Source organism: Schistocerca gregaria, chromosome 5 (assembly GCF_023897955.1).
Source record: "Schistocerca gregaria isolate iqSchGreg1 chromosome 5, iqSchGreg1.2, whole genome shotgun sequence".
In the NCBI taxonomy this organism is placed as follows: domain Eukaryota; kingdom Metazoa; phylum Arthropoda; class Insecta; order Orthoptera; family Acrididae; genus Schistocerca; species Schistocerca gregaria.
The window spans coordinates 386,634,678-386,660,008 of record NC_064924.1 but is presented as its reverse complement, the minus strand read 5'-3'; the positions used below and the strand labels follow the sequence as shown (position 1 = coordinate 386,660,008).

General features: G+C 40.2%; 1 protein-coding gene across 3 annotated transcripts in view; it reads right to left on the bottom strand.

Annotated features, from left to right (window-relative positions):
• The window catches only part of LOC126271940 (RNA-binding protein 25), a 180,700-nt gene extending 156,854 nt beyond the window's left edge, over window positions 1-23,846 (bottom strand). Inside the window, exons 1-3 of one of the 3 annotated variants that reach the window (XM_049974363.1) lie at window positions 23,726-23,846; window positions 13,522-13,716; window positions 7,602-7,705 (exon numbers count right to left, since the gene is read on the bottom strand). In XM_049974363.1, the coding sequence (XP_049830320.1) occupies window positions 7,602-7,705 (104 nt within the window). In that variant the 5' untranslated portion in view covers window positions 13,522-13,716; window positions 23,726-23,846. Of the gene's footprint in view, window positions 1-7,280; window positions 7,436-7,601; window positions 7,706-13,521; window positions 13,717-23,725 lie in introns of those variants that run through there. The other 2 variants (XM_049974361.1, XM_049974364.1) reach the window with 2 other exon arrangements.
• Between the last annotated feature and the right edge of the window lie 1,485 nt (window positions 23,847-25,331).

Below are 25,331 nucleotides of genomic sequence, written 5' to 3'. Positions count from 1 at the left end.
GAATAGCGGTAAAAACTCTATACTTGGCAGATTTGCTACGTATACTGCTATGAGAGTTTTGGGGCTGTGTATCATCAGCTGGACAACAAAACAGTGAAAACCAACAATAATTTGTCTACAATTCTGTAAGTTTTAAGTTCTTGTCTCTACTGCTAGTGTGCCAGCTGTTACTGCCACTTGTCATTATCCATGCAGTCTTGTAAGTGTAATGCAAGTACTCAAATGAATACAAGTTGACCTGCTATCATTGTAATAGCTCAATTTATTAATTTTTATTGGTTATATTTCACAACATTTCAAACCAGAACCCTGCCACACTGTAGTTTCTCTTTGCTTGAAACAGGACACTGTGATTGTCAGCGAAGTACACGTTGGTACTGTAATAAGTGAAAAAGCAAAGCCTGAACATTCAATGCTTATCAACAAAACATATCTTCAAAAATATCCATAATTATTTAAAAGATTAACTAAAAAAAACGATGTTGCTTTTAAATGAGGGAGAACTTTTTAACTGTATGACAAATTCTGACATGTTTCAGTCACAAAAAAAGGAATGCAAAATAAACCTAGCTCCCCAGAATATATATGCATTAAAGAAACCTAGCAAGAACGGCTAGTGCACTGGATGCAATAAATGCAGCCAATCAATCCTAACCAGTATTTCAAAATCACTGTAAATTCTTTACACCTGTTTTTTAATTTCATTTAAAATTACCTATTTTCCACTCAGCTTGCTGCATTGTATATACAAGGTGTGATTCAAAAGTTTCAAGACTGATTCATTTCTGGGTAGGGGAGTGCGCGTGGACCAGTTCTGCCCGCGGAGCGGAGGGGGGGGGGGGGGGGGGCAGTTGCCTCCAGAATCCTGGAGAGTGCGCATCACTTGCAGCATGAGTACATGTCACTGATCTCGGCTGAAAGTGGGAGAGGTGAAAATGGGGCAGCACTTGGAGCAGCGTTATGCAATTAAGTTTTGCCTGCGACTGAACAAAACCACCTCGGAGATTCTCGGTATGATTCACGAGGTCTTCAAGGAAGAAGTCACATCCCATGCAATGGTTTTCTTGTAGCACAAACGTTTCAAAGATGGCCGCGGTAATGTTGAAGACAACAACCACTCTGGGAGGCCATCATCCAGCCAAATGGATCAAAATGTGGAGACTTTTAAACAATGACCATCGTCTTAGTACTAGATTAACTGCCGATGAACTGGGACTCAGTCAGAGTACGGTGTGGAGGATTGTGATGGAGAATTTGATGATGCGGAAAGTGTGTGCCAAACTGGTGCCAAAAGTTTCGTTGGTGGATCAGAACAAATGGCGCATGACTGTTTGCCAGGAAATGCTCCAACGGTTGAATGTTGATCTGAACCTTCTGGAGAAGGTAGTTACTGGTGATGAGACCTGGGTCTACAAGTACAATCCTGAGTCGAAGCGTCAAAGCTTAAAATGGCATACTGTTTCCTTGCCGAAGACCAAGAAAGCTCGCATGAGCAAATAGTGTGTGAAGTGCATGCTGATTGTTTTTTTGTGGTAAAGGAGTGATTCACAAGGAGTTTGTTGCTCGTGAACAGACTGCCACAGGTGACTTTTACACTGGAGTGCTCCACCGCTTGAGAGATCAAGTTCGCCGCATCCACCTGGCAATCAAGGGCAATTGGATTCTCCACCATGACAACATGTCCGCTTGCATGTCGCTCGCTGCCACTGAAGTTTTGGTCAAGTTCAACATGACAACACTGCCGCAGCTACCCTACAGCCCCGACTTGGCTCCAAGTGACTTTTTTCTCCTCCCCCGACTCAAGACAGACCTAAAAGGGAAGTAATTCGACTCCAGCGACGCCATCCAGCAGGCTTCGATGAGAGCCCTTGACAACAAGACACCAGAGGCCTTTCAGAAGGGCTACGAACAGTGGAAGAAGCGTGTGTTGATGCTGAAGGATTCATGGAGTAGAAGTAAAAACTTTGAGGTTCGCCGATGACATTGTAATTCTGTCAGAGACGGAAAAGGACTTGGAAGAGCAGTTGAACGGAATTGATAGTGTCTTGAAAGGAGGATATAAGATGAACATCAACAAAAGCAAAACGAGGATAATGGAACGTAGTCAAATTAAATCGGGTGATGATGAGGGAATTAGATTAGGAAATGAGACACTTAAAGTAGTAAAGGAGTTCTGCTATTTAGGAAGTAAAATAACTGATGATGGTCGAAGTAGAGAGGATATAAAATGTAGACTGGCAATGGCAAGGAAAGCGTTTCTGAAGAAGAGAAATTTGTTAACATCGAATATAGATTTATGTATCAGGAAGTCGTTTCTGAAAGTATTTGTTTGGAGTGTAGCCATGTATGGAAGTGAAACATGGACGATTACTAGTTTGGACAAGAAGAGAATAGAAGCTTTCGAAATGTGGTGCTACAGAAGAATACTGAAGATAAGGTGGATAGATCACATAACTAATGAGGAGGTATTGAATAGGATTGGGGAGAAGAGAAGTTTGAGGCACAACTTGACTAGAAGAAGGGATCGGTTGGTAGGACATGTTTTGAGGCATCAAGGGATCACAAATTTAGCATTGGAGGGCAGCGTGGAGGGTAAAAATCGTAGAGGGAGACCGAGAGATGAGTACACTAAGCAGATTCAGAAGGATGTAGGTTGCAGTAGGTACTGGGAGATGAAGCAGCTTGCACAGGATAGAGTAGCATGGAGAGCTGCATCAAACCAGTCTCAGGACTGAAGACAACAACAACAACATCACCTTGCAAACATAGATGGTGAGAGAAATACGGCAGTAGCTAGAAGAAAGGTGTTTGTCCTTACTGGGCTTACGTAGAAGTATAACAGTGGCTTCATTCCAGTGTCTGGAAAACATGCCATCTGTCCAAATGTGATTGTACATATGAAGGAGGAAGTACTTGCCAACATGAGAAAGATGCTGCTGCAACATCTGAATGTGAATATCGTCCAGCCTTGGGTAGAGGAGGGGATGAAGTGAGAGCGTGGTCAAGTTTCATCGAAGTAAAGGCGGCATTGTAGCATTCATGATTCTAAGAGGAGAAGGGACTCACCCAAGCCTCTTCCACTTGTTTCACAGGGAGGAAGATGGGGTGATGGTGGATGGAGCTTGAAATCTCCACAAAATAGCAGTCTAAGGTGTTAAAGAGATAGCAACAGGGTCCACAATGTTATCATCTGCTACACTCAGGCTGGAAATTGGGGAACAGACCTTAGTCCCAGAGAGCCTATGGAGGTTGCCCCACACAATGGAACAGGAAGTGAAACTGTTAAAAGAACTTTGCCATCCCAAAGAATCTGATGATACTGTACACGCAACTGTTTATAAAGAATATAGTTCGCCATTTTAGGATGACAGTTAAAAACACAGAGAGTGAACTCAGCAAGTGAATCACTTCGTGGCATGGCTCAGTCCACCATGGACCGGGACACTGTGCCGTAAAGAGAAAGCAGACCAGAAGACAATGCGCGAGGTTGAAGCAATTGCCGGGATGCAATTTTGTTTCTTGGAGGCAAACAACAAGCGAACACTGATTCCAACATCAGCCATAATTCCTCCTTGTTGCACCTAATGCCACTAAAGTTCCACTGGCGAAGAGACATAATGGTTCCAAAGGGAGAAGGGAACAAATGAAGGGTTGTCACCTCTGTGGTCACCAAGTGCCAGTCTTCAAAGACTCACTGCTACAGGGCACAGAGGCAGGAGGATCCTCTTCCATGAGATCTACAGAGGTATTGGCATTCTCTCTGGGTAGGTCTGCAGATACAAGGACAGAAAAACAGTAGGTGGTGCACATCAGTGAAAAGGAGGTCAGCCCTGTCAGGGTATCACACAGCGACATCGCTGAAGAGGATCCCGAAGTCAGAGAAGGAAAGACCATTTGTATTTGTTTTATTTCTTAGAGTCTTTGCGGTTGGCAGATAAAGATTCAGACATTTATTGGCTGGAAGGATATAAGAAGGCTTCACAGGAGCGTTCTTTTTTCCCTTTCCAGCCTGGTGGTTATAAAGCCGGTGATTTCACTATCGGGGGCGAAGATCTGGTGGCTTGTTCCGCAGCTGGAGGAGGAAGAGATGGAGATGCTACTGTGACACTGGGCAATTTTACAACTGCAGTGCTGAATTGGAGGTCACAAGATTGCATGGCTATGTCCTTCGTAGAGTGATGCGTAACAAGAATGGTAATGTGTCAGATGGTAAAATGCAAGGCTTTTGACGAACCAACAAATTGCGAATGACAGGGTAAGGTACTTTTACCCTCACCCAGATCTCCTGGATGCGTAACAAGAATGGTAATGTGTCAGATGGTAAAATGCAAGGCTTTTGACGAACCAACAAATTGCGAATGACAGGGTAAGTTACTTTTACCTTCACCCAGATCTCCTGGATGGGCCGCTCATCAAGATACACAGGACATTCCCAGGATGACGCTACATGGTCGCGATTGCAACTGATGCAGCAAGGAGGCGGCAGGCAAACTGATCTCATGAGCATCCCTAGCACAAGTAACAGATTTAGAGATGTTTTGACAGGACAGGCAAGAATGACTGTAATGTTGACACTGGTAGCAACAAATCAGGTTTGGAATGTACAGTCAGACTGCAATGACTTCATAGACTGCTCTGATCTTTGATGGAAGCACTACCCGATCAAACGTGAGAAAAAGAGTGCGTGTAGGCACTAATGTTTCATCAACCTTTTTCATTACCCGATGGACTGCAGTGATGCCGTGGTCAGAGTGGTAAGTTTGGATTTCTCCCTTGGTCAGACCCTCAAGAAGCCAAGTGTAAATAACACCACATGAGAATTCAGCGTTTGATGAGCCTCAACACGAACAGGCTAGCTGTGGAAGAGCGAAGCAGTAAGCAGCCCTTGGGCTTGAAAATCACAATTGGTCTCCAGAAGAAAGTACCACTATGTAAACAAGATTAGGATTTCACTGGGCCTCAACTGCATCAACAACTTTCTGAATATTAAACGGATTAACCATAGCAAAGGACTGACATCCTTCGGTATATGATACCACAAGGAACCGAGGTGCAGCTAGGAGATCCTTTGAATCATTAGCCTCATTCTATTTACGTTTAGTAGACATAGAGATAGTGACTGGCTCATTGCAAGAAAATCCTCCACAATTGCTAGCATCTCAGATGGTGTGCTCCTTCCAACTGAGGTCTCCCTCTCAAAGAGGGCTCAGCCACCTTAGGTGATTGTTCACACCTCAGGTTAAACTTCCCAAACTCCTGACACAAGCACCAATTGGCAATTTGGGAAAATAACAGCTCAGGCAATCATGCCTCTCTGGGCTTGGCCTGTACCAGCAGTTATGTGCAAACCGTATCTGTCGACCTGGGGCTGGGAATTTACACGTTACCCCTTGTCACATGTTATGCAGCAAACACTTGTACTAGGGCTTCAGGAGTGCACAGGGAGGAAAACGGAACAAGAGGAACCTCAAATGCTGATGCGGAGGAAAAAACGGATGATGGGCTGTTCTGATGTCAGGCTATTAAAACCTCAGAACACATTCCCAAAAATATCCCAGACATGTTCCCAAGGGAGGGGAAGAAGAATAGCAGGATAGACATGAAGCATGGAAAGGGAAGAGGTGCTGCAAAGGCTCGAGCCCCATGGTCGCGAAACACGAACTTGCCAAAGAGTGGTGAGGTCCCTGGAGCTTTTGCTTTACAATCTAATAATGAAAATTATAAAAATGTTATTTAAAAACACACTTAAAATTAAGATGTGTCTTAATAGTCCATAGCAGCTTACAGTCTGTAAAATACTGTAGTAACGCAGCAGTATGATCTTCATTTATTAATACGAGATCCAAATATTGCACGACATGTCTGTATTACAATAACAAACCACTCATTTGCAACAGATTGAATATTTATGTCTTTTTTTGTACCCCATGATATCAACCATCTAAACCGTACATTTCCTATATATATATAAAATAGAAAGAAACTTCCACATGGGAAAAATATATTAAAAACAAAGATTCCAAGACTTACCAAGCGGGAAAGCGCCGGCAGACAGGCACATGAACAAACCACACAAACACACACACAGAATTACTAGCTTTCGCAACCGATGGTTGCTTCTGCAGGAAGGAGAGGGAAAGACGAAAGGATGTGGGTCTTTCCCTCTCCTTCCTGAAGAAGCAACCATCGGTTGCGAAAGCTAGTAATTCTGTGTGTGTGTGTGTTTTGTTCATGTGCCTGTCTGCCGGCGCTTTCCCGCTTGGCAAGTCTTGGAATCTTTGTTTTTAATATATTGCTTGTGTCTGTGTATCTGCGGATGGATGTGTGTGTGTGTGTGTGTGTGTGTGTGTGTGTGTGTGTGTGTGGGCGCGCGCGAGTGTACACCTGTCCTTTTTTTCCCCTAAGGGAAGTCTTTCCGCTCCCGGGATTGGAATGACTCCTTACCCTCTCCCTTAAAACCCACATCCTTTCGTCTTTCCCTCTCCTTCCTGAAGAAGCAACCATCAGTTGCGAAAGCTAGTAATTCTGTGTGTGTGTGTTTTGTTCATGTGCCTGTCTGCCGGCGCTTTCCCGCTTGGTAAGTCTTGGAATCTTTGTTTTTAATATATTTTTCCCATGTGGAAGTTTCTTTCTTTATATATATATATATATATATATATATATATATATATATATATATATATAAACTACGATTCAAACACACCTAGTTCCTTAAGCTCTATACTGAAACGCAGTTGAGGCAGCATCAGGCCAATGTGACTGTCTGTTCTGAAGAACACCACACGTTCATAGACTGATTTACTATGTTCAAGTTCTTATTGATATGCAAATATTCATTCAATGCCACAACCATATGGTAAGTATAGCTTGTAAAGTACATATGTTTTTATTAAATAACTGACTCAAAAACTGTCAATATGTTCAGTGTAAATAATGGAATGACAGTGTCCCACAGATCTGAAAGGTGATCCTGATGCAGTGGTCACGGAGTAACTGACAAAACCATGTTTGCCACCTGACCATTTGTTATTATTCATGCTTCTATGAAGCAACAAACCCCAAAGATCTGACACCATAAGGCCATGCAAGTGACCACAACATTTAATGTCTGCATAAAGGATACTACCAGATAGTGCTTTTTAACTTTATGAACATTTCAGAAATGTTACAAAATGTGAGCAAATAAGTGCATGCAATATTTAGTTTACCAATACATGTAAGAAGCTGACATAGCTTGAGCCAGCACAATAAAATACTGGCATAAACAAGCAATGACATACCGTCCAGGAGACACAGGGTGGGAATGATGGACAGATGTTTGTCGTTTTATTTATCTATATATCGCTAGCTTTCAAATTTTTAGTTAAAACATTCAGCAATTGCTGTGAGATTGTCTCCAATTGACAGGATGGAATTTATGTTCAGAGCGATGGTCCTGAAATGCCAACGTTAATTAGTCCACGGCGTACGTCCATGATAATCTACCCAATATTATACTGAAAATGGGGAGCTATACATCTATGTTTTTCTAGTCTATGATGTAACGCATATGGCAGCTGCAATTTTTTTTTTAATAAAGCAAATAAACTAAACAAACATACCTTCCTGCAGATGATGTCGGTATGTAAGTAGTTGGTATGTTCCCAGCACTGGCTTCATACAGGTTCTGATTAGCCTGGATAATTCTATTGTGGTCTAGTGACATCTGTAAAGAATCAAGCATACATAATGCTTTACATTAATGAGTAACCTAAAAAAAAATCATAACTATACAACAATATGGATCATTAACACTAAATATTACAGTAATTCATTGTTAGCCTTTAAAAACTAAGGCAGGAACCAGTCTTATGGCCTGGCAGTAATAGAACTAAGGATTTGTAGACTTCCTGATGTTGCGGTCATAAATGTAATGCACAGTTATAGGTACTGAAAGCAACATGAACAGGAAAATTTTGGTAACAATTCATTCTAAATATGCAGGACGTGTATGTAAAAATCTAAAATGGAATGCACATGTTATTTACAGAACGGGTATAAATGTCATTGACTAGGTCATAAGTGAAATCAATGGACAAAAAAAGCATTCAGTTAGATGATAAATAAATAGGACTAATATTCAAATTTAATGGAAACTAATGAATTATGGATGATAAACAACTGCATGTACGTTAGTTTTTTGTTCAACTTATCATTGTCTTAGTGCTACTCATGAGCGCATTTTTTATCAGAGAAAGAAATGCAATACACTCAATTTATGATGCAATTCTGGATAAGAGTTTGTGAACCTCCAAAGTGTGAAAGAACTGTTAATTACTCACATCATCTAAAAATCAGTGTTCACTCCAAAGCTATAATTATTGTAAACTTATGCTGTTCATTCCCTTATCTACTATACCATACTACCACATTATATCAACAAAAATAATCAGTTTCTGAAACTACGATACAACTGGATGGATAATAAATTTACTCACCAAGTGGCAGTAACAGGAAACATCTATAAAAGGTAATGAAGTGTGCAAGCTTTCGGAGCTATTGGCAACTCCTCCTTGCAGAAGGGCTGAAGGAGAAGTAAGGGGAATGAAGGAAAAAGAGAAAGTTACGGAAAGTCACCCAGAACTGCAGGCTGAAGACTTAGCAGAGAGAACAAGAAGAAAGGACTGATTGTTGGTGACTACACTGGATGAGAAAAACATGAGAGCTTAAAGGTGGAGGTTAGAGCAATATGGAACACATTACCAAGAAAATATTGTGCAAGAGTTAATACGAGTCGAAAGTTAAAGTTAAATGCATTATACATCTTAGAGGTGGGGGGGGGGGGGGGGGGGGATAGGCAGGTTCCAAACGAAAGATATAGAAAACTAAAAGTGAGTGAAGAAAGGAGTAGTTACTGAGAAGAACTGCTGAGACTGACAAAATTAAAGTAAATTAAGGCCAGGTAGGTCACGAGAACCAAGTACATTAACACTAGTTCCCACATGTGGAGTTCTGAGAAATTGGTGTTGGGGAAGAGTTCAGATGGCATGTGTGGTGAAACAGGTACCAAGGTCACAACTATTATGTTGTGCTGTTGCCAGTAGGTACACACTGCCTATACCCATTCGTCCTAACGGATAATTTGGTGGTAATAAGTTACACCATATTAAAATGCTGCACAGTGTTTACATAAAAGCTGGTGAATGATGTGTTGTTTCACAGGTGGCTCCTCTGTTGATAGCATATGTTTTACCAGTTACTGGGCTTATATAGTTGGTGGCAGGAGGGTGCATAGGGCAACTATTACAGTGGATTCAGTTACAGAGGAGCATAGGGTCTGAGCAAGATATTGCGAAGATTTAAGGTGCGGAAAGGTGGGGGGCGGAAAGCTATGTTAGGTTTAGTGGGCAAACTGTCAGACAGAATGAGCCTATGGCATGATTTCAGGCAGTTATAGCCTTGTTGAAGTAGCTCATTTATAGGTACATCACGATAATACTAGGTGAAAAGAGGTACCTAAGTTGATTTTTGGAGGGATCAGCGATACTAGGACTGAAAGTGATGCCACCAGAAATCTGTTTTTGGATAAGGCTGGTGAGATAATTATTCCAGTGTAGGCTGAGGTGAGAATGGTGTTGTATTGCTGCAAAGAGTCTGCATTTGAGCAAACACATTTGTCTGTATACGGGAGTGAATGTTTGACATGGAAAGGATGGCAGCTGTCAAATATATGTACTGTTGTTTGCTAGTGGCTTTAAAATGAACAGACATGTGTCGCTACAATTTGGTGAGAAGAATGTGGCATGGAATTCAGAATAAGCCAATTTGAAATTTAACTGGGAGAATTAATTTAGAGGTTCCACAAATTTAACAGATCAACCTCACCATGAGTCCAAATGGCAAAGATGTCATCAATGTATATAAACCAAACCAGGGGCTGAAAACTTATGGGTCCCAGGAAGAGCCACTCCAAGCAACCCATAAAAATGTTGTCAAAGGAGCCACACTGGTTCCAATGGCCATGCCCCTGATCATAATTCAGTTGTTTAAGATGAGCAGGAAGGAAGTCTTAGGCTTGGATCATTTGGGTGCTGGATGAAGCAATGTTCAGCAGCAGACAGATCATGTACATGGGGGACATTAATACAGAGGGAAGCGGCATCAAAAGTGTGGTGGGTGTGGGAAAGGCACATATTTCAGATTATCTAGGTAATAGTCAGTTTCTTTAATAAAGGAGGGGAGTCTTTGTACTACAGGTTGCAGGCACTTATCAACTATAATAGATACAAGTTCTGTGGATGCTTTGAAGCCAGAAACCATGTGATGAACAAAGTGATTTGGTTTGTGGATCTTAGGAAGAGGTAGAAGGTAGGAGTGCATGATTCAGGTGGGGTAAAAGTTCTTTGGATTGAGGTTAGACCTTGTGAGGAGAGTGAGGTTTTATGGAGGGACTGTAGGTCAGTCTGTATCACAGGAATGGGGTCTTGATGGCCAATGCTGTACATAAAGGTGACACAGGTCCTCCCTTAAATATCCCGTCAGTCAAGCACCACAGTGCTAGATCTTTTGTCCATTAGGAGGATAATGCGCAAGTTTTCAGCATTTAGGAAATAAAGAGCCAGAGGACAGGTTAGGGTTATGTTGTAGGAACTTGAGCAAGGATTATAAACCAATGCTGGATCTTAGGAATTCTTAGGTTTGGAAATGGTGATTTTGAGATAGAGATGGTGGAGCGAATTGGGTTATTGGTCAGAAGTGTTCAAGGCAGGGTTCAATGTCAGGTTTGTTGTTCGAAAGCAGTACAATTAACTGCAGGACAATGGAACCAGGATGGCTCCTTCTTATGCCAACCTTTTCACGGGTCTCTTGTGTCACAGGAATGCCTCCTACATGAGCCTTCAGTGCCTGGTTTGGTTTATATACATTGATGAGATTTTTGCCATATGGACTCATGGAAAGGCTGACTTGTTAGAAGTTTTTGGAATCTCTAAATACATTATCTCCGTTAAATTTTGCATGGTCCTATTCTGAACCCACGTCACTTTCCTTGATGTTGCTTTCATCCCTACTGAGGATCAGCTGTTCACTTCTGTTCACATTAAAACTACTAACAAACAACAGTATTACTTTTTGACAGTTGTCATCCTATCCATGTCAAATGTTTCCTCCCATACAGCCTTGGCGTTCGAGGCAAACATATTTGTTCTGATGAAGACTCTTTACAACACCTTTCTCACACCTCCACTGGGCATAATTACCCCACTAACCTAATCTAGAAGCAGATTTCCCAAGCCGTCTGCTGATCCCTTCAAAAAACAACTTATTTTACCTTGTCACTAAGTAGTATCCTGGTTTTGAATGTATGAATCAGATCCTTCAATAAGGTTATGACTTCTTAAAATCATACCCTGAAAGAGGCCCAGTCCGTCTGACAGTTATCCCACTACACTACAATAGCTTTTCACTGTCGCTAACCCCCTCTCACCTCACAACTTCCGCAATATCCTGCTCAGAATCTATGCTCCTTCTGCACCCATTTCCATACACTATGGCTCCTACCCCTGTAAGACATACCCTATGCAACCTCCTACCATCACCTAAAGCAGCCCAGTAGCTGGTAAAACATATACAGTAAGAAGCCAGTTAACTAAACTTGGGTCAATCAAAACCCAGGTTATCTGAAACAACTCCACAAATCTTAATAATAAAAGGAACCTGTATTGCAGGGAAAAATGATTTGAGGTAAGATTGTCCTGGGATGCGGTTAGCTGGTAGAGGTGAGTTAGGCAGCACTGCACTGTGCTATCAAAGGGAGAGCCACCTGTGAAATGACACATCATATACCAGCTGTTATGTTAACACTGTTCGACCTTCTACAATGGTAGGATTACACCAAGTTATTGTTTAGGATGAAAGGGCATAGAGAGAGGGTACATACTTATCCTGTTCCAGAGTAAGTTCTAAATATAACAGTCGTGAACTCGGTACCTGTTTCACCACACATGCCATCTAGATTCTTCACTGACAATTTCTCAGAGCTCCACAGGCGAGTGTGTGTGTGTTTGAGGTTTACGGGCGCTAAAAAGTGTGGTCATCAGCGCCCATCCACAGGCGAAAACTGGTATTACATGTCCTTGGTTCTTGCCATCCATCTGGCCTTAATTTCTGTTAATTTCCTAAGTCTCAGCATTTCTTCTTGGTAACTATTCCTTTTTTACTCCCTTAAAGACCTATCTACTTTTTTTTACTGAATTCCATCTCTACTTCGCTTTCCATTTTCCTCACCTGGTACAGTCTCCAACAATCAGTATTACCATCTCATCCTGTCCCATAAGTCTTCCCCACAACCTGAAAGACTTTAGTGTAACTCCTCCATCTTCTAAACCTTGCTAGTTCTTTTCCTTCATCCCTCTTCCTTCCCATTCAACCCTTCAGCCAGGAAAAAGTGTTATCTCCTGTCACCATTTGGTGAGTAATTTTTTTTTATCCATCCAATTCTACAAACACTGTTATCCAATCAAATCATTGTCAGATAATTTTACAATGTGTAACACCTACTCTCAGCTTTTGCTGTCCAAAGTGAGCAAATACTTTACCACATTTTTGTTCTACAAACTGAAATCAGTTTTTTTTAACTCAAAACCAAACAGCGAAATAAATTATTCATATTAGCTGTAATGCTGAGTTTAACACTAGTTTTGCGTTCATATATGATAACAATTCAATTGTGAGTTTTCTATTGTGCCTCATTTTTATTTTGAAACTACTACTGCTTGCCTTAAAATCACTGGAATCAATTTACTGCACCTTTTGGCATCGACAATGCATAAACTATTAGTGGGCACAAAGTGTACATGGCTCCAGGTACCCAAGTTAGACAAACTTAAGTAATATTAAGAACTATAATACTGAGGTCTATTACATATGATCTCCTATTCCAGAGTCAAAGTTTGACAAGCAGATATCTATATCATCATCTTCCAAGTTGCGTTCTTTAGGTCTATAATAATCATAGTAAATTTGTAACATTTTGAGAGCACATTTCTACTGCATGCAGTCTGCAAAGAATGTAACCCTGAAAGCTGGGCACCAAGTACCTCTATTATCTGTATACCATTCAACACTTTCTCTGTAAAATAAGTCTGTCCCAACACTTGAACAATCCTGCTCTCTTGGGGGAAAAGTAAAGCATAATTCAATCTAGCACTCCTGAATGCCAAATAACTTGATGAAATGGTCTTAATTGCTTTTCTGCAAATATTTGGTCAGAATTATATTGATCTGTACAGGCAAAACTGGGCTCAGCAACAGCAAGGTTTTCATCTTCCCCGTCACACCCAATTTTAAAAGTGAAAAATGTCTCCTGGCACACATACTGAACAGCTGTAGTAACAGACTCATCTGCATTAATGTGCATCAAGTATGAATGAAGACAGATACACAATACAAGATGAATTTTCTTGAGGCAGTGAAGGTGTGACATTTGTCTAATCAGAGTATTTGATGTAATGTATAATATGACACAAAAACAAAACAAATCACCTTTTTTTTTAAAAAAAAAAAATCCAGTTACTGGCTTTGAGCCGATTTGGCTTATCTTCAGCACAGAAATCTCTCTTCAGTTACATGTAGTTTTTAGTACATTATGTGTATCATTTCACAGAAATAGCGTGTCCTTGCTTGAGCATGCACCTAAGATCAAATTCAATATGCCGTTGATGAAGACGATGATTTGAGCTGAAACATGCATTAAAAATTTGCAGCATACAATAAAGTTTGTTTCATTACAAATGTTTACACTTTTAAAACATTCCACTTCGCTAAACGAGCAAAAGTGTCATTTACAAAACCAAGTCACAAGTGTATACACTTTGAAATAAATGCATCAACAACATCATATACTAGGAAGCATTTAACCACAGTTACCAGAAAAGCAACTATTGTCCTAAAGAACCACATTTTTGTGCAAGTGATCTGACAGGAGATCACTGATATAGTTACAATAATGTTGAGGGACGAAGCATTGTACAAAAGGGCAGGAAACACATTGGTATAAATCATGAAGACATCTAATTATATTATGGTGCAAAATAAAAGTTTATTCTCCTAACGACAAGAATTAAATTTACAGAATAGCATAACTTGCTATAATATATATTAATTTTCTGGCAACCAGTTTCAGTACAGCAACATCTTCACGTTGCAGACTACCATTATGTCAGGTTGACAGAAGATCCCTTGACATCAAATAGCTCATTGTTTACAGTTGCAGCATTGGTCACATATACCATACACTAATCTGTTATCCTATACATTTTCCATCAGTCGTAAAGTGCTAAACTATATAGTCCACTTCAGTGTTCAGCACACTGTTGGGCTAAAGTTGCGTCATAATTCTGATTACAGAGTAGCTCGCCACACTCTATGAAGAACAGGGCTATCTATCACACTGGACTGAAGAATATTGCTGGAAGCTTCAACAGCATGGTGGAGCATTTAAATAAGAAGGTATACCTGTTACAGGATGAAGCCCAACATTCAGAGTCACTGGATTCACTGTACAGCATTCAGTTTGGCATTTTGAGCCCAGAACTTGCTCCCAGTTTCCTTTCAAGGCGTAACCTGATTACAGGTTTCATAAAACATCTTTGTGATTAAAAAGTGTCTGTGGCATCAGGCAGTGTTGCCAGCTAGTATGCAGCAGCCACATGCCCAAACACACAGCCACAGAGAGTGTAAAATTGTCTATGTGAAAATGTGGTGTTGAAATCCTAAGTGATATACAGAAAAAAGCTGAAGTAACAACTAAGGGAAGTGTAGCGGGCTGATTAACAAAGAATGTTGAGCCAATCTCCCACCTTGATAACACATTACAAACTTCTCCAAAGCAATTTCGGGGGCAAATCAGGCATTTCATAAAATACTGAAAGTTATACTACATTTGTTTCATTATCTGCCAAAACTGAGGACAATATCTTTTGCCCTATTGCTTACATACAGAAGAAAATCAAAATTTGATGTACTGAAATCTGTGTGCCATAAGAAGACACACAGTCCTCTAAACAGAGAACGAAGTTATGCAATGTCAGACTGTGGTTTGTCCATAGTTGAGTGAGGTCTTCATCTCTCTTCAGTGTATAGCAGTAGGTGCCCAACAGCCAAATGGTTGATTTAATCAGCCACTCTTTTCTACATCTACACTCTGAAAACCACCAAGAGATGCATGGCAGATGGTACATCTCATTGCAGCATGTATGTATGCATTGTGAAAAGAATGCTTGACTGACTCTTTGTATACAATAATTATTCTAATCTTATCCTCATGATCCCTGAGTGAGCAGTAAGTAGGAGGCTGTAGTACATTCCTAGAATAATCATTTAAAGCTGGTTCTTGAAATGTTCTTAATAGACTTCTTCAAGATAGTTTGTGTGTATCTTCAAGAGTCTTCCAATGCAGTTCCTTCAGTATCTCTGTGACACTACCCCATGGATTAAACAAACTTTGACCATTCGTGCTGCCCTCCTCTGTACATGTTCAATATTCCCTCTTAGTCCTATCGAGTATGGGTACCAAACACTTCGCCAATATTCTAGAACTGGTTGCAAGAGTTATTTGTAAACAACTTCCTTTGCAGATTGACTGCACTTCCCCACTATTCTACTAATATAACGAAGTCCACAACCTGCTTTACTCATGACTAACTCATATGATCATTCCATTTCATATCCCTACAAAATGTTACACCGAGGTATTTGTACAAGTTGACCAATTCCAACAGTGACTCTCGTTGGTATTATAGTCATAGTATACTACATTTTTTCATTTTGTGAAGTGAAAAATTTTACATTTCTGAACATTTAGAGCAAGTGTCGGATAGACCACCAGATACAGAGCACTTCATGTTCCTACTGCTAATAAGGTGAGTACACCGTTCGTTTGATATATATTTTTATGAGTTTTCAATAAAAGTGACTTATTTACAGATACCTGTGTAGTTACTAGATTATTTTTGTAATTTCTTGTGCGCTCAAGTGCTTACTAGGCCCATGCTTTTACTTTAATAACAGTGTAGTGTACAGTACCGCCATTGCTATCGACCATTATATCGTACAGGCTTTTGTTTGTTTTAGTTTGTGTAGCTCAGTGTCATTTAGACCGTTAGTGAGAGAGCACTTCAAATTCCTGGAGCTAGTAAGCGAGTACACGGTTTGTTTGTTAGATATTTTTCTGAGCTCCAAACAGGAGCGAGGGCAATCCTTCGCTCACAGCTCCAGGCTGTGTTGGCTTCCACCACACAGCTTGAGGCTGCTGCCAAGGAGCATCACTGGGAGGGGGGGGGGGTTCAAATGCAGGGATGCATAGGACGTAGAGCATGACCCACGGCCACCCTGGGTACTAGCTGCACTCAGGTTGACAACCTGTGGTCAAGTGGTAGATTATTCCAAAATCTGGCAGGCAGAAATAAGCTTTCCAAGGAGCCGATCGTAGAGCCTCCCAGGTTCATTTGCCAAACAGGTTTCGGGTGTTACCTGTTGCTGCTGATGTGTCTGAGCCGGATGTAGTCGTCCACCCTGTTTCAGAGGACGCTTCGAGGGCGCTTCTTGGCCCGCAAGGTCTGGGCATTCACAGAGGGTGGGTTTGCTGATAGTTGGGAGCTCCAATGTTAGGCGCATAATGGGGACCCTTAGGAACGTGGCTGCCAAGGAGGGGAAGGAAGCCAGTGTGCACTCCGTGTGCATAATGGGGGGGGAGAAATCATTCTGGATCTGGAAAGGGAGCTTCTGGATGACATGAAGAATACAGGGTGCAGCCAACTGCAGGTGGTGGCTCATGTCAGTACCAATGATGTGTGTCGCTTTGGATCAGAGGAGATTCTCCCTGGTTTCGGGCAGCTAGCGGAAACGGTAAAGACTGCCAGTCTTGCTTGCGAGATTAAGGCAGAGCTCACCATCTGCAGCATCGTCAATAGAATCAACTGTGGTCCTTTGGTGCAGAGATGAGTGGATGGTCTGAATCAGAGGCTCAGGCAGTTCTGTGACTGTGTAGGCAGCAGATTCCTTGACTTGCGTCATCAGTTGGTGGGTTCCCAGGTTCTGCTTAATAGGTCAGGAGTCCATTACACACACGAAGTGGCTACATGGGTAGCAGGGGCTGTGTGGATGGGACTGGAAGGTTTTTTAGGTTGGAGGGCCTCAGCAACCACAGAAAGTGCATCTGTCTAAAAGGAGACAGGTAAAACACAGTAAGTTAGTAGTAGAAACGATCAGTATTGTAGTTGTAAACTGTTGCAGCAGTGTTGAAAAAGAACCAGAGCTTCAAGCCCTACTAGAAAGCACTAAAGCTCAAATAGTTATAGGTACAGAAAGCTGGCCAACGCCAGAAATAAGTTCAGCCGAAATTTTTTCAAATGATCTAACAGTGTTCAGAAAGGATAGATCAAATACAGTTGGTGGTGGAGTATTTATTGCTGTCAGAAGTAGTTTGCCTTGTAGTGAAATTGAAGTAGATAGTTCCTGTGAAATAGTATGGGTAGAAGTTAAGTAAACTATTAATTGGATCGTATTACCGACCCCCCAACTCAAGATATAGTTGCTGAACCGTTCAAAGAAAACTTGAGTCTCATTTCAAATAGTACGGAAACAATTTAGAAAGGAAGCTCAAACACTAAGGGGGACCACGAAAAGCCAAAAAGAAGGAAATGCAAGGTAAGACCATACAGGAATAGCAAACCCACCGGAATAGCCAGGTCATCGTAAAGGGAAACATCGGGGGGAGAAAGAGTGGGGTTAGAGAGGGAGGAGCAGGCGTGGGGCCAGAGGGGGGTAAGAACCAACTACCACATACAGGGGTGAGAGTGGTAACAAGGACAAAGAAAGCAAAAGAAAATATAGACATAGAGAAGGCAGGAGAAGATGGACAGAGTAAGTGGGAAGAGGAAAATTGAGAAGCAACCCACACACACGACTGTGGCCTCAGGCAATTTATGTGGTTTCTGTTGCCAAAGACGGCAGTCTGTGTGTGTGTGTGTGTGTGTGTGTGTGTGTGTGTGTTTCAGTTATCTATTTTTGATGATGGCCTTACTGGCCAAAAGCTTTATTTGTGACAGTCATTTTGTTGTGTCTATCTGCAACTCAGCATTTCAGCTGTATGGTGAGTAGCAACTTCCCTTTTCATATTGTTTTACATTCCATGATCAACAGGAAGTGCAAAATGGCTAAGCAGGGATGGCTAGAGGACAAATGTAAGGATGTAGAGGCTTATCTCACTAGGGTAAGATAGATACTGCCTACAGGAAAATTAAAGAGACCTTTGGAGATAAGACCACCACTTGTATGAGCATCAAAAGCCAAGATGGAAACCCAGTTCTAAGCAAAGAAGGGAAAGCAGAAAGGTGGAAGGAGTATATAGAAGGTCTATACAAGGGCAATGTACTTGAGGACAATATTATGGAAATGGAAGAAGATGTAGATGAAATGGGAGATACGATACTGCGTGAAGGGTTTGACAGAGCACTGAAAGACCCGAGTCAAAACAAGGCCCTGGGAGTAGACAACATTCCATTGGAACTACTGACGGCCTTGGGAGAACCAGTCGGGACAAAACTCTACCATCTGGTGAGCAAGATGTATGAGACAGGCGAAGTACCCTCAGACTTCAAGAAGAATATAATAATTCCAATCCCAAAGAAAGCAGGTGTTGACAGATGTGAAAATTACTGAACTATCAGTTTAATAAGTCACAGCTGCAAAATACTAACCCGAATTCTTTACAGACAAATGGAAAAACTAGTAGAAGCCGACCTCGGGGAGGATCAGTTTGGATTCCATAGAAATGTTGGAACACGTGAGGCAATACTGACCCTACGACTTATGTTAGAAGCTAAATTAAGGAAGGGCAAACCTACGTTTCTAGCATTTGTAGACTTAGAGAAAGCTTTTGACAATGTTGATTGGAATACTCTCTTTCAAATTCTGAAGGTAGCAGGGGTAAAATACAGGGAGCGAAAGGCTATTTACAATTTGTACAGAAACCAGATGGCAGTTATAAGAGTCGAGGGGTATGAAAGGGAAGCTGTGGTTGGGAAGGGAGTGAGACAGGGTTGTAGCCTCTCCCCGATGTTATTCAGTCTTTGTATTGAGCAAGCAGTGAAGGAAACAAAAGAAAAATTCGGAGTAGGTATTAAAATCCATGGAGAAGAAATAAAAATGTCGAGGTTCGCCGATGACATAGTAATTCTGTCAGAGACAGCAAAGGACTTGGAAGAGCAGTTGATGGAATGGATAGTGTCTTGAAAGGAGGATATAAGATGAACATCAACAAAAGCAAAACGATGATAATGGAATGTAGTCGAAATAAGTCGGATGATGCTGAGAGAATTAGATTAGGAAATGAGACACTTAAAGTAGTAAAGGAGTTTTGCTATTTGGGGAGCAAAATAACTGATGATGGTCGAAGTAGAGAGGATATAAAATGTAGACTGGCAATGGCAAGGAAAGCGTTTCTGAAAGTATTTGTATGAAGTGTAGCCATGTATGGAAGTGAAACATGGACGATAAATAGTTTGGACAAGAAGAGAATAGAAGCTTTCGAAATGTGGTGCGACAGATGAATGCTGAAGATTAGATGGGTAGATCACACAACTAATGAGGAAGTATTGAATAGGATTGGGGAGAAGAGAAGTTTGTGGCACAACTTGACCAGAAGAAGGGATCGGTTTGTTAGGACATGTTCTAAGGCATCAAGGGATCAGCAATTTAGTATTAGAGGGCAGCGTGGAGAGTAAAAATCATAGAGGGAGACCAAGAGATGACTACTACACTAAGCAGACTCAGAAGGATGGAGGTTGCAGTAGGTACTGGGAGATGAAGAAGCTTGCACAAGATACAGTAGCATGGAGAGCTGCACCAAACCAGTCTCAGGACTGAAGACCACAACAACATACATTCCATCCTTAATTTTCCATTGTTTGAATAAATACATACCCTAGCTATGCCAGTTACGTAACTAGTATGACAGTAAAAAAACCTAGCTGTAGAGACAGCCTGATCTGTAGCTTTTCCTGATGTCTAGGTTAAGTTGGAAAATAACAGTTTTGTTGTGAGTTGGTAAAGCCAACGAATGTGATACTAAAACAAAGACTTGAAGCTTAGCCTATTCGAAAAGAAAAAAAATCACCAATAATACTTTCATCACCATATTGTTTACAGCTTTAGTCTCACCTTTCTTATGTCAGTCATCAAACCCAAAGACTCTTATCAAACATATCCATACATCTAAAAATTTTTGCTCATCGTCCCTGTTCATTTACAACCTATCTCAAAGTATATTCACAATGCTCCAACATCTAGTCACCTGGGATTTGTGAAAACTAGAACAAATCAGATGTAGGTATCACTGATCAGATCTCCACCAATCTGTTAAGACACTACTTGAGCTGTTGTAAGGAATGCCAGTGACAGAAGCATGAGCTGCAATTATCTCTGGGGCATTTGATACCGATTCCACCTGCAGCTGCACAATTCACCTAAACTGGAGAGGTTCTCAAAGCCAACAAACGGAAATAAATGGACAATAGATTACACTGACTACCTCACCTCCTACACCATCAGCAAAGCTGTGTCAGCTGCCAAAGCTTCAGAAATTGCAATGTTCCTTGTTGAAGCCAAAATTTTGAAGCACAGATCACCCCTTGTGATGATCTCTGATCACAGAAAGATTTTTCAGTTGAAACTAATATCAGAGATAATTTCACACTGTGACAAGACCCACAGGATGACAACTACCACCCACATAGAAATGGCCTTAAGGAAGCTTTAGTAACATGTTGGCAGAGATTCTCTTGATGCACGTTTACAGTGAACTGCGACTGGAATACAATGCTGTCCATTCTGACAGTCAGACATAATGTATTGAAGAGAGACGCTACAAGCTCACATTGTTCTCTCTTCTCTGTGGTCACACAGTCCAAAACAACAATGGATACACTGAATGTTGCCATTTTAACTGGATGATACTCAGAATGAATATTTAAACACCTTATCACCAGGACCACAGAACTAAGACAGTTGGCTCACACACAGGCCCTCCACACTGAGGAGAAAGACTATGAATGCTACCCAGCCAAGCACCTGCAAGTGAGCTACAGCCTGCTACGCTTGGTATAGATTTGTACTTCTGTGTGGAAAGTGCGAGTACTGGCAAAGCTACTATGTGCTACTTTACACAGTATGGTATTTTCCATCACGTGTCCGACACCAAATAAGGATTATGATCTTTCATCAATAAGACAAAAGTCAAGAGACATTGTCTATGTCCTTCATAGGAGGCCCTACTACAGTCCTGAGGCATAGGTCAACACCATGGTCTCCTCATTCAAGGAAACTGAAGCAGCGCTTTATGATCTCAAAGCTTCGATGCTCATCACAGTGAAAAGAATATGACAACATGCACCAAACATAACGATCCTCCAGACCTGCCATATGAAAACCACTAATAATATATAAATCTAGGATACTGTAGTCAGTTCCAATGAGAACTTCTAATACAGTGCATTGCTGTTTCTCAGGAGAGGGAGCAATTCCATGAGCTGTGCTGCCCGTAGTGACTATCGCCTCTAGTGGCAATCTGTGAGTCGCCGACTCCAACCTGATCACCAGCAAAATACTTGTTATTAAGTATCTGTCATTTCTGGAAAGTTCTAGAAATTCCTTGTGTTTATAATGTTTGCATATTCTGCAATACTGCATGTCAAGGACGCAGTTCCATCTGCGTGTTAATGTCCATAATAAATGTGCTTTCAGTGTAAGTGTTGTATTTCAGTGCTGCCCCTGGTTTTGTTTTTGGAGTTGATTAGGGATACAATGTGACAATACATAGGCCTCTACACTTAAGGACTCCCAACACAACAGAAAATATTCGGAAATGAAACTATCAACTTCAAAGCTAAAATACAAGTCCAGCTTCACTACATATAAGTTTGTCACAACAACCTAGGTTTAAATACACATTCACTGGTTTCACAACACACAGCTAAACTGTCACTTTCCAACCTGTTTTAGACATCGGGATATGCTATAGATCAGTCTGTCATCACTACCACAGTTCCACCTTTGTGAGACACACCTATTTAAATTAATAGTTAGAAAATGGTGTACACATAACAAACACCCGTAAGCGACAAAAGCTGAAAATTAATGGGCCAGTCACACAAAAGAAGTAGGCCTAATTTGTGTTATTTTCTCACAAGAACAAACATACGTATTTCACAAAAGATCATTAACAACATTTCAACATATGGGGTAGAAAAATGTTATTCGCACAGAATATCTGAATATGATCTACGACCTTTCTGACCACTATCAGCAGCTTTTATCTGCAGAAAGCAGATGTCTACTTTACTGTGAAAATTCCCTTCATGCAACTTTTATTTGTTTGGACAAGTGGGAGAATTTATGGATAGACAAAATTTCACATACAATTCATTTGCACATCTCTCTATCCTTAAAACACATATCCATAGACATAGAACAGTGAACCTGCATGGTTGGACTGTGCTGTTTATAAACAAATAAGTGTGATCTCAAGAAGCATATTTCCAATCATCTCAATCAATTAAATTTTGTGAAAAATACATTATTCCATTACTGGTTGAAACTGAGCTCTTACTGGGGAATTAAACCAAAAACTACGAGCATTCTCCTATATGAAAAAACTTTAATTATTTTACATCAATAGGCAAAATTCAATTTAAAGACTTCTAGCATAATGCAATTGAGTAGTATTCTAGCACAATTAATTCTTCAATCCACAAATCAATTTTCATTAATGCATACCAGCACCTTTTACAGAATTGTACAATGGCAAGCATTTTACTGAAACAGAAAGGAAGCACGAAGTACATACACAAGATATTATATTGTCTAATGCAAATGAGTGTCGAAATGCAATGTAAATAGAAAAGGTCTAGGAGGAACTACCAAAGTTTTGTCCAGCAACACATTTCATTAGTTTTCATTGACATCCACATGACAACACTTTCAAAACAATAGTTTAAATGATGAGTCTGGTACTCGACATGCAGTTGTAATACATCATCCTGCAGTTCTCAAGTTCATAATTTCAATACGTCAAAGACTGCTTTCCTTCTACAATACAAACCGCTGTTTGTTTCTTTTATGTCAGAACAGAAATACCTTAGTGGTCAAAAACGATTAATGAAAATGCCCCTTTTTCAATACAATAAATAGCCACAATAAACAATACAATAAGATATTGTAGATCATTTAACAAAGACGCCTAACTTCTGTTCATCAAATACGTTGTAAAATTGTGTACCACAAACTTCCAAGTCCGCTTTGAGTACACCAACGTTATTTGTAACAGAGTGCGATCAACTCCAAGCCCAACGGAAGGTTAGCTGACGCTCCACCGAACGGTATAACTAAGAAGCAAATATTCTTAGCGCGGGCAAGTTTCTTCTACTCTATTGTCAATCACACAATGTTATCACGGCAAAGTGCCTTCAATTCATTGTTTATTTCATATACCCGTCGTGCTGCGTTTTTTATTCTCATAGGACGAAGAATTCCTTACAGATTTGAAGTAAAACGTTGATGCTACAAATCAAAAACGAACTGGTAACTAAAATTAAACTACGATCTGGCTGCCTCCTTAACAACACGTGAGTAAACTTACGACCCATACGTTACGCATTCCTGTAATTCATTACATATACACTTAATTTACCTGAAACTGATATTATAAGCCCGTTTGCATAATAAACATGAATCACTACCACAAAAACACACAGCACTTCGTACAAATTCCAGTACAATGGCTGCCGACTACCAAGCAGAGATTCCAACGTAAACCCGCAACTACTACCATTATTATCTTTGTAAACCATCTTCAAGAGGATCAGTTACGCCGGGTTTCCAAATGCAACTTTGGCGACGCCACTTCACAACCATTTGCTTACATTAGAGTTATCGTCTGAACTATCCTAGACTAAGAGTCGTGCTCAAGACTTCAGTTCTGCCAGCATCTCTCTCCTACTTTCCAAATGTCATATAAGCTCTCCTTCATACTCTGTTAGATCAGCAATCTGAAAATAAAGGATACCACAGATTTGTGACTCGATTAACAGTTCCTGAAACGCTTTCAATTTTTGTGGAAGTTTCATAAATTCTTGTCAATGAAGTGTTATTACTTCGTCAATGTTCTTATATCTGTCGATTGCCAAGCATTTGGTTGCGTCGTCTGAGGTTTTTTTGCTTGTTGTTTTCATAAGAAAATTCATTTCCATTAAATATCATTCAAGATGTCTGTCACAATGTGTGTGTGTGTGTGTGTGTGTATGTGTGTGAGGTGTTATGAAACAAAGTTTGTATAGTGTATGCAGTCACTGATAATGACATAGGAGTGAACGCTGTGGCATTGCATTATTTAATAAGTTATTTGTAAAAAAAGTATTGTGTACCACGAGTAAATCTAATGATTGTGTCTAACTAGAAGTCTGTAAATACATATGTGTATACGAATTAGTTTATTTTAAATTGACTTAAACTTGTAAATACTTTGACATGTCCTATAACTTTGTAAAAAGAAATCTACAAATGAGTAAAGATACTACTACTACTAATATCTCATTAGTTATAAGATGGTAAGCAACAACTATAATCACCAGATCTGGTAATCAACATAACCCCAGATTGTAACACAGCAGAATTAAAATATTAATATCTATAAATTTCGAAATCTTTCTTCCAAAGCTTACAAAACATCGATATTTATTGCTCAATTTTGCTTCATTACATATTTTATTCGGCACTGCATACTGACTAGAATATTTTGAGAGACACAGAACACTGACAGTCTAAATTTAAAATTCGAAATAGCAAATTTTCGATGTTTTTAATTCCTATTTGCATAAACAACTAACTGACAAAAGATTTTAATTTCAGTTTAAAAGCATTATTTCCAAATTCATTGTTAGAATAACAGTTCATTAATTGAGTAAAAGTAATCATCGATAAAGAATTAAGTTTATTTGTAAAGAAACATTTAACTTTTTTCTTGTTTGATGCAACTGGCTATACTATAGAATAATTTAATTGTTATGGTTGAACTATATTTGTGATAGAATTACTTCTCCAACTAATTCATCAGGACATTAATGCATGTTTTGGAGTGAAAATGTTTATTTTGTCATAGTTCTCCAGTGATGTTTTAAAAAATCACCTTTACTGGCTATTTTCTAGATAAAATTCTATGTACTGTACTTAAATGCATCTGACATGCCCATGGACTAGTTTTTGTTGAGAGCATCATTTTTTATAATTGTGAATATTTA